This window comes from Pleurodeles waltl, chromosome 2_2 (assembly GCF_031143425.1).
Source record: "Pleurodeles waltl isolate 20211129_DDA chromosome 2_2, aPleWal1.hap1.20221129, whole genome shotgun sequence".
NCBI classification, from domain to species: domain Eukaryota; kingdom Metazoa; phylum Chordata; class Amphibia; order Caudata; family Salamandridae; genus Pleurodeles; species Pleurodeles waltl.
In genome coordinates this window covers 393,957,274-393,971,527 of record NC_090439.1, presented here as the reverse complement: position 1 = coordinate 393,971,527, position 14,254 = coordinate 393,957,274, and the positions used below count along the sequence as shown (strand labels likewise).

Sequence of the window (14,254 nt, the reverse complement as noted above, 5' to 3'; positions counted from 1 at the left end):
ACAATAATAATGTAGAATGTTCAGAAATGCATTTGTCTCTTCAAGATAAGCACTCTGGCAAAATACGAGGTCTGAAATACACCGGCTGTTTTAGGAAAGTTCGGCGCTCAAAGAACAAACTCCCTGGAGAATACTAGTCACTTAGCTGCAGTCTTTTCCGGGGTACTGGAGGAATGCCTGGTGTCAGCTGGTACAGGAACAAAGAAAAGAATTGCCTCAAAGTCCTGAATATGAGGATGACAGCAGGGGCTGGACTGCCAAATCAGATGCTGAGATCAGGAAGCAAAACAAAGACAAGCAGGGAGGCATCCTTCACTCTGCTATTTATAGACAATCAGGAAAGCAGTTGAGTTTCCACATTTGGATGAGTCACCACACCCATTTAGAAGCACATGTCTACACCACACCCAATTAGAAGCACATGTCTACACCTGCTCACATTAGCAAACAAGCATTGGTAAAACAAGCATTGATAAAACCAATTGTGTAACATAGCACATTGGGCCTGATTACAACTTTGGAGGAGGTGTTAATCCGTCCCAAAAGTGACAGTAAAGTGACGGATATACCACCAGCCATATTACGAGTCCATTATATCCTATGGTACTCGTAATACGGCTAGTGGTATATCCGTCACTTTACCGTCACTTTTGGGACGGATAAACACCTCCTCCAAAGTTGTAATCAGGCCCATTATGTTTACTTAGAAATATGACGGTTTAACCAAGATCAGAGATATGATTTAACCCTAATCCCTGGGGATGCTGACAGATAACGCAGGAGGTACCTTGGTAATTCCTGACAGTCCTCCCCACCAAGGACTTTCTCAAAGGGCGGGGCTTGGAAGGGTGCAGGAGATGGCATTTTTTAGTAAGACGTGGAGCATGAACTGTGGATGCGGGTTCCCAGGAATTGTCCTCTCAGGCCCATAGCCTTTCCAAGCCAATAAATAGTGTAGAACACCACAGACGCGCCTGTAGTCAAGAATTCTGGCTACTTCAAATTCCCATTGCCCATGTACCTTTACCGGGGGGGGGCAATGCGGGTATCAAGGGAATAGGGACGGAGTAACAACAAATGAAACACAGGGTGTACCTTGAAATCATCTGGCAATGTCAGTTCTACTACCACAGGATTGATGGTTTTGGCAAATGGAAAGGGGCCTAGAAATCGGGGGTTTAATTTTCTGGCTCCTGCAAGATGGAGATTTTTTGATGAGAGATACACCTGATCTCCTATCTGATAAGAGGGAGCAGGTCTCCTTCTTTTGTCTGCTTGTTTTTTTACTTGAGCTTGGTAGAGTTTTAAATGGTGTTGTACTTGTTTTTGAATCCCCTGTAACTCTTTATGGTGTTTCTGTACTGATGGGACTCTTGTGTATGTTTGGGACCCAGTTATAGGTAGCATTCTTGGGTGCAGACCAAACAAACAGTAAAATGGGGATACTCCTGTAGCCATGTGGACATTGTTGTTTTATACAAATTCAACAAGAGGTAAAGCCTTATCCCACTCCGCAGACCATGTGTCAATGTAACATCTCAGGATTTGCTCCAGCAATTGGTTGGAACGTTCCATCTGCCCATCCGTTTGTGGATGATATGCAGAGGACAAGCAGACGTCCATACCAACAGAGGAACAGAAGCTACGCCAAAACCGTGATATAAATTGGAGGCCACGATCCGAAACAATGGTGATGGGAAACCCATGAAGCCGTACAATGTGTTGGACAAACAAATCAGAGAGTTTGGAAGCTGTAGGGAGGCATTTTAATGGAACTAAATGAGCCATTTTAGTTAGGTAATCTACAACCACCCATATGATAGTGTGTCCATTGGAAGCTGGAGATCAGAAATAAAATCCATACTTATGGTATGATATGGGGCCACCGGAATTGGCATGGGAAGTAACAATCCTGTGGCTGGAGTATGTGGGGTTTTAGCCCGAACACAGGTGGAACAAGTCTGGACGTAGCTTCTGACATCCTGCACAAGTGTGGGCCACCAAAGCCACCTTTGACAGAGATCTAACATCTTTTTCTCACCCTGGTGACCTGCGAGGACAGAATCATGTCCCCAATGTAACACTGTATCCCGTAGTTCTTTGGTACGGATGTACAACTGATTAGCATGCTATAGTAAACCCTCTTTTTCATACACGTCAGTTGAACAGGGAACCTTGTGTTGGGCTAACCCTATTTTCTCAAGGAACCCTTGGGACGTGCACACAGCCACGTTTTTTTCTGGGGGTATAATGCTTCTGACCTGTTCTAGCGCAACATCAGAGGAGAAACCCATACTAGGCAATGTGTCTGCCTTTTGTTGTGTAGTACCGGGCCCATAGGTGATTACAAAGTCAAACTTGTTAAAGAATAGAAGCCAGCATAATTGACAAGGTGTCAGGGCCTTGGTCGCTTGAAAAAACTGTAAATTACGGTGATCTGTGTAAATAGTTACGGTGTGTCTATCTCCTAATAGGTGGGGACGCCATTCCTGGAAGGCAAGCTTGATGGCCAGAAGTTCTCGCTCCGCCACTGTGTAATTTTGTTCTGTGGGTAGCAATTTCTTTGAGAAGTAAGCTACTGGATGGAAATGCCCAGACCCAGGATCTCGTTAGTACAAGACACCACCCACTGCCATGTGGGAAGCGTCTGCTTCCACGAAAAATGGCTGAGCCGGGTCGGGATGACAGAGAAGGGGTGCTTCAGTGAATGTGTTTTTAAGATGTTGGAAGGCTTTCTCAGCTTCTGCATCCTGGAGAAACTTAATCCCATTTTGTAGGAGACGAGTTATGGAGATACCACGGTAGAAAAATAGGGTATAAATCTCAGATAAAAATGTGCAAAGCCCAAAAACTGTTGCACTTCCTTGATGGATGTTGGGGCTACCCAATCCAGGATGGCCTGTACCTTGGACCAATCCATGGAAATTCCATCAGTGATCACATATCCCAGGAATTCTACAGTTGTAGCATGAAAGTAGTGCAAGTCGGCTTAACCTAACATTACATGTTAAGATAATAGCAGATCAAAGCAATGGCACCTTACTTATAATGTAAACTTGTTATTTAAGTATGAACACCTTAATTTCAGTCTGTCTTTCGTACAATATGCTTTTTTAAAATATGTTCTTGGTGCAGTGGTGTCAGGATAACATCCACTCCTCACATCAACCATTCTCTAAGAGGTCTGGGATTCCTAACTCTCTTAATACACATGTGCATTTTCTATGAATCATACTTTCACTTCATCTTTCTCTGTTCACCCTATTGAATTATTTTTTCTCTTCATTTCGCTATCCATTACTTTTTCACTTTTTGCACTTTTTGTTAGTATGTAATTTCTTCTCCTATACGTTTTGAGAACTATCCTCCTTCCTCAGGTAGAGTCACTATGAATTTTCTGAAATAAAACAAGATACACCCTCAATAAACTTATTCGCAAGAATATGTTTATCATTAATCATAGTCTTAATGTTCGTTTTCTTCTTCAAACCTTGAAAGTGTCTTTTAATTAATTTTTCCCTCTGAAAATGCCTATTGTGTGGCAATGTGCATATGCATACAGCGTTCTCTTTTTGTGGCGTACCTCCACTTACATTCCTCCTTCAATCACTTCCACTTACATCAACCAGTCCTTTTTCTCTCTGTACTTTCTCCTCCTGATATATCTTCCATCTCTTATTCTGCTATTTTTAATTCTCTTCCTTAAAGCCTCTCATATGGAATTTTAGTTTCAATACTTCTTCAGAAATATTTTTTTCAGTCTCAACAACTGGCTGTATGGTAAATTAATTGTTACATTTTTAGGATGGAAGTTTGTAGTTATTAAAACTGCTGTCAAGCTAGTATATACCATGTTACATTTTTGTGAAGAGAAGGGAATACTCAGATTGCACTACATGTTCTACGAATCAAGGATGTTGGTTCTTTCATTAAATAATTCAATTTTTATCTGTCCGTAGGATAATGTACATGAATCACTTGATCCAAAGTTTGCTCACTAAAGTAATTTTTGAAGTGCCCAAAACTAGTGGATTAAATGTAAACTCTTTTTACGATAGATGTACTAATTTAGCTGGAATTCAAAGAATCCCTGAGAGATACATATAGAAATCGATCACATTCATTTCTAGATATAAGCCTCTGACCTCCAACCCTAACCATTATAGATCAAACTGGTTTGAAGAACTTTCTTTGAAATGGAGTTTATCCTCGTGGAAATATCTTGTTCTTGTAGAGAAGAAGCCTTGTCCCTAATCACCACAAAAATATAGATGTGCTCCATTCTTTTCTCCTGTGGAAATAAATTGCAGAAACTTTGCATTTTTATGGAATCTTTCCAGAGCATAAAAACCATGGAGAAGATTTGTGAATACCCACAAATGCATGTCTTTTTCTGTTTTCGCAGGACTGTACACAGCCACTAAACTCCACCTAGACGCTTCTCCCAGAACTCAGTAGCAAAACATTCTTCCTCACTCACACCTCTGACAGAGGCTGAGTCAAGTGGAAAAACCCACTAAGTATGTGAGCTTTTAACCATGAGTTTGTCGAACTCGGTTTGTAAAAATCTAAACATTTTGATCATGTGAATCAGTACTGGAAGTATTTGGAACCGTCAACTGCAGAGCGTCAAATAAACTTTAGCCACAAACTAAAGTTTCAATATATGTTGTAAGCGAAACCCTAATGTGTACCAATTGGTCCGCTGCCTACCATGTGAACCGCTGCAAACTAAACTCGTTACAATTTCTTCACCATTAAATTACTGCTTAAGCCTTCTAGAAAACAATAAGCATGCTTTTGGATAATGTAATGTAGCTTTTGCAAGGGTGGATCAATGGCCATCGTCATTAAGTTCCAAAAAACATACCCTGCCTCCATTTTCTTTTGCAGTAACTTAAAAAAGTCTCCTTACTCGAGTCTGATTAGGGGGCCGAGGCTTCGATTTTGCCATTCTCCTTTTTGTTTCTCTCGCTTTCTTCTTCCTGTAAGCAAATATTTAACATGATTCATTTTGTTTATGTAAATGTGAGTGAAGGTCAAACACACAATATCGGTTTCAATCAACAAGGGGTTATTTGATTATGCATGCGTATGAACGACCCCTATGCCTACACTATACTAAAAAAGGGCATGTTCTAGTACAGTCCTTAATATAGTTGTGTCCAATGAAAGAGCCTTTCAAAATGCTACTGATAGTGTAATAGGTACTTCTAACCTGTGGGCTGCAAGGGTACAAGAGAGCCTATGGATCAAAGACATTTTCCAGATTAATAGAACATGACAGGTTACAACATATGCAACAATGACAACTCAAGCAGATTTGCTGTTTATACTGTGGACACTCGACTGAATCGTCTCAGCTGTATGATGTTTTCTAACACGGAGGCAGTTGTATGTCAGAATGGCGAGGACAGAAATATTGTCTTTCAAAAATGTGATGGTCTAAATATTAACCAAAATGTCGTCAAGGTAAGCACATACAGGTAAGAGTGGATTTACTATTGTTGGCTCCATACTGACAAACCTTAAAGACGTATATAAATATAAATTCTCAGGAATCTAGCTCTGTAATTGTAAATATAGATATACACATATGGGTCTAGATCACTGACATTCACATAATATGAAAATCTGCAGCGATGCATTGGGTGAATGTTAAAAAATTATGCAACGTCAGATTTACTAAGAGTCATGTGGCAATGACGTCATCACCTGCTCTTCCATAAACAAAAGCCTATATAGCATGACACTAATCAATGCGCTATTGTGCAAGAGTGAGTCAATTGTGTCTAGAGGATCCAATCCTATTGGTGTGGGGCAGAAAAATGAGTACAGACACTGAATCCTTGTTCCCATGTCGAGGCACAAAGATATTTTAAGTTCACCTGACGTGTTTTGTTCCAGAAGGAAATCTTTCATGGCAAAAAACATGCATCCATACATGATATTGTAGAGGCCTCTTAAGGGTATAATAGGTGATCAAATAAATGGATGAGATGTGGAGAAGTGTGAAGATCAAGTGATTCTGAATAAGCAGTAGAGGGTCCATGTAACTCTAGTCTGATCATTAAATGTAAAACTGTGCTGGAAAAGTTTAATCTTTGTAGATGTCCTGGATAGGAAAAAGAAGAATTGTAATGAAACCCCAACAGAAATGAAATCCATTCTATTATGTTATTTGACTACACAGATATAACACCTGTTTATGTTTCATTATATACAATGCTTTGAATTCACTGGCTTTATTTCCATTAACTGCTTGAAGGAAATTGTTTTTTAATGACCAAAACATTTTATACTTACTTTATTCTATCATTGTAGTTGGTGTGATTAACAAATTTGCACTTGCTGAGAAATATCCAGTTACAAAAGGTTGTTTTTCTACATTCTAGAATAGAGATCATCTAGCCCACACGTCTTTGGGTCTAGGTTTGTCACCCTTTAAATACTTTTCACCCAGTAAACACTCACCGAACACTTCACTCCCAAAACGTACCCAATACCTCTCAGACGTCAACATCTGTCTGATCCAAAAAAATAACTTTGCATTGCCTCTTGTATCTTCTTTATGCAATGTCATTAGAAAGCATTTTAAAGGCAGGTCCAATACTTTGGCAGTATCAAACTCTACATTTGTGAAAGCCTCTCAGGCAAGACATTCCCAAGCACGCCATTCCCAAGACGATTTAACCCCTTTCACTCAACTTCGAAACTCCACAGAAGTTCAGATTGCCTTGGGTGTGTTTCACACATCCTTTCCCTTTCAAGGGACTTTATGAGATGTAAATGCCTCTCTCCAGGATCAACTCTCTTAACAACTGCAAATTAACTGATTCACAATCTAAGGAACTTGCAGCATCACTCCTAAAAACCTGCTAAAGCTCTAGCTCTGGATCCCAAGTCCCTATCTCATATGCCACTCAGTGCATTTGCTCCATCATCTTGAATTATGGATATTCTATTATTAATGCAGAGCATACTACATGGAATCCTGGAAGCCCTTTTAACAGGAAATTATTTCTCAAGATTCCACTCTTTTCTCATGAAATATACCTGATCCAAGTGTAAGTAAGTCTATTAATGCATGAATGCTAGTTCTGTATGTTCTGTTACACTAGCCATTTTCAGCAGGCCTGCAAATACAGAAAATATGTACAGCATTTCCTCCAATATGTAGCCTTCCAAGGCTAATTCTTTCTTTTGCAACACACCCTGTTTGCCTTACTACAAACTATACAATAGAACATTATTCAGTGAAACCATCATGGAGCTGTGAAGTGTGTAATGACAAACACCCAGCCCATGTACTCAATATGGCCACACTGTACTTAAAATGTCTAAGAATGGACTTAGACACTGTAGAGGCAAACTGCTCATTCAACTATACCCTCATCTATGGTATAGTGCACCCTGCCTTAGGGCTGTAAGACCTGCTAGATGGGTGACTTACCTATGCCACAGGTAGTAGTGTGTGTGCATGGCACCCAGAAAAGATGCCATGTCGACTTTACCTTTTTCTCCCCACCAGCACACACAAACTGCAATGGCAGTGTGCATGTGTTTGGTGAGGGGTCCCTTAGGGTAGCACAATACATGCTACAGCCCTCAGGGACGTTCCATGGCCACACAGCCCTTGATACCACTGGTACCTTTAACAAGGGACTTAGCTGTGTGCCAGAGGTGTGCCAATTGTGGAAACAATGGTAGCGTTTCAGGGAAAGAGCACAGGTGCTGGGGCCTGGTTAGTCAAATTAGCATAAACAATCAGGCAAAAAGTGGAGGTACTGCAACAAGAGGACAGTGTCCTGCAATCCTCATATAATAATTACTGGAGTCTGATTTCTGGCAACCCCCACTGGGACATTATGGCAGTTACTGCAATTGTAATGATTTGAACTGCACAGTAAGACAGAAATATAGAAACAAGTGTTCATTGAACAAATACACAAATTATGAAGTATTTTTTCTAATAAATAAACAAAAGACATTTTAATTTCAATTGAACTCCGAGATTTTCTAAAGTCAGTTTTGACTACCCATCGCATTTTTATGATTCTCAATTATTTATGTTTTTCATTTCTCTTTAATTGGTACATTTCTGTACGTTGGAACTTTTATTGCACTTTCTTTAATTTTGACAGACTCAAGTGTAACTGATCACCCCTCTCGCCCACCATCGACCAAATGTTAGTGTTCAGGAAGAACTAATCAGCAGTTCTTTGCTAACATAAACTTAGTGGCATTTCTAAAGGAGAACCATGTCTTCATCCTCTCTTCAAAGTCAGTTTCTCCATTCTCCAGCCTCAGCCCAGTACTTCCAATGACTGGGCAAATTGTCTTCCATCTTGTGTGATGCCAAATCAGGAACATCAAAATTGGGGCCCACTTGCCTCAGGACTCAGAATCAAACAACACACAGAGTCCTTCTACCATACATATGCTACACATAAACTCCACACTCACTTACACACACCGACACACATGTACATGCACAGTGGATGACATTGCAGGTTTGTAGTTTTCACATAACAACTATAATTTACATGAGAGGGGTCAACAGACTGCACTCTCACTAATACAGAGATAATGTTCTGGTCACACTACTACTTCATAAAACATACTACGATACCAACACCACTTTATGTGTGGCGGGGACAGTAATCAACTGCCTAGTATAAGGGCAAGCTTGGAACACCCCTCCACGTCATAGGACATGCCCTGAACCTTGCATTGGCAAGGACAGACCAAAGTCTGTGTGAAAATGCTAGATTAGCATCATGCCAGGGACAAAGTAAAAGTCGGGATACCAGCTTTACATGAAGTCATGCACCCAGGGCAGTGGTACACACCTGTTTACCATACAGGGGACATTTCAATCATAACAATGGTTAAAGAGGGAGGTGTATGAACAGTCTAAACAATTAGCAGAAGTACAGCCATTATGATGCTGGTAAACAACCACAAGTTGTAACTTTGTGAAAATGGGCTAACCTTCCCCATGGCCTTTGACTCACAATTTTTACAATACATTTTAGTGCCAAAAAGGGTTGTAGGTGAGGTGAAATGAGTAAATCAAAGGCTCAAAGACACCACAATATTCACTAGGGGTTTAGAAGAAAGGAATTTTCTTTCAAGAAAATATTCTGCAGGTGAAGTAAAAAATAACTTATGTTAGCAGATTAAATGGGTCCGTATATACAGGGAAATCTATTATTTTTATTGATTTATGTGTACATTCCTACCTATTTCTGTGCACCTTCAAAAAGAACCTATATAAATCATAAATGTAAACCTACCACTTTAAAATGTACTACCTTTTTAGGTCTGCTAGAGCTCATGTCATTACCACAAAAAAATATTACTCAAAAAGGAGCATTGGGTGAGCCCTTTTAGCCTTTGGATTTTAAGTGTCAATGACAGCTCACAAGAATATTGCCTTTTTGTAGTGATTGTACCACTAAACTAACAGAAATGAAATGAAATGTTTGCTATGCTTCAAACAATAGTCTTGGCTGATTACTTGCCCACAGAACTCTGTTACCATAGTGCTGCTAAACTGATCCAGTGGTTGCCCCACAAGCCAGCAGTCTGCCAATTTTCATTGTAGAGGTAGTGCTAATTTTTTATGCTTAGCCAGAGTCAGGTTGGTGCATCAGGGACAACAGTTTTGTTTGGTTTAGCTCCCATACACTTCTTTCCCCATCAATGTCATCCTCAATAGTTCCACTGCACGTTATTTCACTTTGACACTTAGCTAGAGCTTGCCGGGAAATCCTTGATAATGTTTAATTTTGGTTGCACCATCATGCATTACAGGAGTGACATAATAGTGTAATCAACAATACATATATGGTGTGTCCTAATGTTATTAAGGTAAAGTGGAGCATCTAAATCATATGTGTGAAGGTGCAAATATTAGTTCTTGTATATGTGTGTTCTAATGTTTTATTTTAAGATGCTGAAATGCAGTAGTCATGTACGTTTATACTCATGTGTTTTGATTATGGAATATGGGGTAACTGCATATAATCATGTTTTATTTATAATTCTTGTTTTCATTTATAATTGCAAGATGCACTTATAATGATGTATTTTATATGTGTGTTAATGCCTTCTTAAGTTAGCATAACCAAAGGCCTGAAACATTTAATTTCTTGTGTCTAATCTTCAACTTGGAGTTTTGCTCTCATTGCAATATTCTTTCCTTGCAGGTGCATCCCTGCTAGCCTGAAATAGTGAGTTACATGAGAATACATTGGCAAGGACTAGGAGCGCTAATGAATTGAGAAGAAAAGACTCCTGTTTGTGCACCAAGCTCAAGATGAGGATCTCGCCTTCAGGCTGGCGAATGATGGTTCTTATACTGCATTGTTCACCAATTTGACCACTGATGATTTAGCACAGACCTTAAAGAGGCAGTTAATTCTGAGGTTTGGGATGTTGCAGGAAAGCATATTTGGTTGGGCAAAGATGTGTAACCCGTTCGAATTATAGTGAAGCCAAAAGGTGAATACCTAAGAACATCCCAATATAATTTGACACCTGAAATAATTGCTGGGAATACTACGGTAATTGAATCCACGATTCAATTAGGAATTCTGAATAAGATTATGGGGAGTCCATGTAATTCCCCCATTATTGGCTTACAGAAGCCTAGAGGTAAATATTGCATAGTTCAAGATTTGAGGAAAGTTGACAGCATTGTTGTTCCATGTTGTCCCATGGTGAAAAATCTAGCCGTTATATTGTTTCATATTCCACTTGAGGCAGAGTGGTTCACTGTTATTTATTTGTGCCAGGCTTTCTTTTCTAGACCGCATTTCAGTTTGGCAATCGTGTTTTGGCATGATGTCGAGTTTCACAAGGGTATACCAAAAGGCCCTCCATCTTCAACCAGATTCTCAAGAAGAATCTAGAGTCCTTGGTCATGCCTTAAAACTCAGTCCTTGTCCAATATATTGAATACTCAAGAAGACTGTAAGCAAGGTACCATTGCATTGTTGAGCCTCCTGGCTGAGAATGGGCCTAAAGCATCTCCAGGCAAGTTGCAATATTGTCAGAAAGAGGTCTAGTATTTCAGACATCTCATCGAGAAAGGAGCAAGGGAAGTGTTACAAAAGAGGATTTCGGCAATTGTGAAAACGAATCTGCTAACTACCCAGAGAGAAGTCAGGATGTTTTTGGAAATGGTGGACACCGTCACCAGCGGATACCCAACTTTTCCCTAGTGGCCAAGCCTTTGCAGAGGCTGACACACAAGGATATGTCTGATCTGGTACCCTGGGATAACGATTGCTTGATTGCCTTCCTGGAGCTGAGAGAAAGGGGGAATGCCTTTTTAAAATAAGTCATTTGTACTTTTCTGCAGTGAGAGGGAGGGTTGCACTCTATTAGTGCTTTCACAGTTACATGGAAACATCAGAAGGCCTGTGGCCTATTTCTCTGCTGCTCATGATCCCGTAGCTTCTGCACTGCTAGATTGTCTCACAGCAGTGGCACCCCTTAGTGTCAGCATAGAGAGGTGTTAAAATCTAGTGATCGGTCACCCAATGACTGTTTATGTTCCACATCCTGGTGAACTGTTGTTGACAAAAACTAGAACCCCCACATTTGACATGCAACCACCTTACTAAGTATAAACAAACCATAGTTGCAGCAGAAAATGTGACTGTCAAGTGCTATGCTGTTCTGAATTCGCCTACCCTATTTTGTACCAGACAATTAAAATGATGATTGTGAAGTGGAGCATGGCTGTCTCAATGTCACTGAACTATACTCCAAGCCGAGACAATATAAACTAGATGAGCCACTACCTGAGTATGATTTTGTGCTATATTGTGGCTGGCTCATGTCCCTGAGACAATGGAGGAAGTATCAGAGCTGCAATTGCAATCTGCACAATTTCAGGACTTGTTGAAGCTTCCTGGCTTCAAATAATATTTCTGCACAAGTGGCTGAATTGATTGCTCTTTCTAGAACCTGCTGTGTTTCAGGCAAGCTGAAAGTGCCAATTTACACATATAGTCAGGACGGTTTTGGTGTTCTGCATGACTTCGAGCAGTTATGGTCCCAGAGGGGGTTTATGACATCATCTGGATCCACAATTTGGAATGGTGAACAAGTGAGAAATTTCTTGAGGCTTTGCAGATGCCTGTACAAGTTGCAGTGGTCAAGTGTCTTGCATACCGCAGTGTAAAATAATCATATAACATTGGGCACTTAATATGCTGTTGAGGTCACAAAGTACTATGCTCACAATGTCTATACCTTTTTGTGACACTCCGGTGGCGCAATGCCTTGCGCCGTATTTGCAAGGTAGCATGAAGCACTTTTTGTGGCTTAACCACCCCTTGTAAATACTGCCCCTTCACACTCAGCACTTTGCGTGGAAGGGGTGTGCAATGGGTGTTGCAGCAACACCCATTGCATTTTGATGCTGCCTCAGATTTACGAGATTTTGTACACCTGAGGCAGTGCCAAAATCTAACGCCACCCCTAGGGTGGCGTTAGAGTGATACAATGAGGAGAAATACTTTTGTTTCTCCTTGTTTTTTGCTCTCCTTTGCATTCTGCAGCACACATAGAAAGAGTAAATTGCCATTTAAGATTGTATTTGTGCAGGAAGGTGTTCCTTCTTGTACAAAAAGAATCTCCCCACAATGCAGTCATCCTTGCACAATGGTGCAAGGGTTGCTGCGTTGGCACACAGCAGCAAATTCAGTGCTGGCTCAGGGGGAAACAAAGGAATGTTCTGTATTCTATTAAATATGGCGCATCCCTGCGTTGTGAAAATGACGGTGAGCAACACTGCCAAATTTGGTACAGCGGCCCATTGTCATTTTCCCTTAAATCTGGCCCTTAGAGTCTAAGGTGGTCATTACAACCCTGGCGGTCGGTGTTAAAGCGGCGGTAAGACCAACAGGCCGGCAGTAAAAAAATTGGAATCACAACCGTGGTGGAAACCGCCAACAAAGACAGCCACTTTAACACTCCGACCGCAACAGCGGTACAAACAAACAGCGCAGTGATCACCGCCAACAGACAGACGGAAGACAATGTACCGCCCACAGTATCATGACAGTCCAATCCGCCACCTTTTCCGGGGCGGATTCACCTCTACACACTCCAAGAGGAACGAGGACATCATGGAACCGGAACTCCAAATCCTACCTGCGATAGTCTTCTTGCTCCTGTACCAGGAGCACGAACGCCGACGGCGAAGAGCACGGTGAGTACTGCACCAACGACATAAGGGAGGGGGGAGGGAAAAAACAGGAACACACACACGCAGCACCCCCACCCCCACCCTCACCCACTACAACACACACACATATCTATACATCATAGTTACAACCCCTAAACCCCCCGGAAGAATGCAAAGACCAAAGGAAATGATTGTAACCATTGTAATCTATTAAAATACAGTATTATAAAATATATATACACTATAAACAAATATATATACCAATAATACAAGTCCAGGTATTGCACCATTTATAGTCCGTGGACCACTGGGCCCAAAATGCATGGGCGAGGCCCACACTCGATACCAGATCAAAACAGAGAGAACACTGCAGGGGCATCAGATAGAAATACAACAGGCACCTCAGGAGCAAGGGAAGGGGGGCACCTCAGCCGGATGAGTGCACAACGCTAGATCCATGAGGGGGCTCAATGCCCACTGTTCAATTCTGGGGAGTGCAAAGCCACAGTCTCTCAAGTCTCTACAATGGGTGGTTTGCCCACTGCCATATCCTGGGGAGTGCAAAGCCACAGTCTCTCAAGTCTCTATAGTGGGTGGTTTGCCCACTGTTACATCCTGGGGAGTGCAAAGCCACAGTCTCTCAAGTCTCTACAGTGGGTGGTTTGCCCACTGTTCCATCCTGGGGAGTGCAAAGCCACAGTCTCTCAAGTCTCTACAGTGGGTGGTTTGCCCACTGTTCCATCCTGGGGAGTCAAAGCCACAGTCTCTCAAGTTGATAACAGTCTCCACTGGTTCTGGAGGGGGACTGGTGCCCAGAGCGCTTCATCCTGTTAAGGACAGACGGAGTGGATGCATGTCTCCACTGGTTCTGGAGGGGGACTGGTGCCCAGAGTGCTTCATCCTGTGAAGAACAGAGGTAGTGGATGCATGTCTCCACTTGTTCTGGAGGGGGACTGGTGCCCAGAGTGCTTCATCCTGTGAAGGACAGAGGTAGTGGATGCATGTCTCCACTGGTTTCGGAGGGGGACTGGTGCCTAGAGTGCATCA

At 41.5% G+C, this 14,254-nt stretch overlaps 1 protein-coding gene across 2 annotated transcripts in view; it reads right to left on the bottom strand.

The window, feature by feature from the left end:
- The window catches only part of CD226 (CD226 molecule), a 313,744-nt gene that overhangs the window by 42,108 nt on the left and 257,382 nt on the right, over positions 1–14,254 (bottom strand). Inside the window, exon 5 of one of the 2 annotated variants that reach the window (XM_069219898.1) lies at positions 4,916–4,985. In XM_069219898.1, coding sequence (XP_069075999.1) covers positions 4,916–4,985 — 70 coding nt within the window. Of the gene's footprint in view, positions 1–4,870; positions 4,986–14,254 lie in introns of both variants that reach the window. The other variant, XM_069219899.1, reaches the window with a different exon arrangement.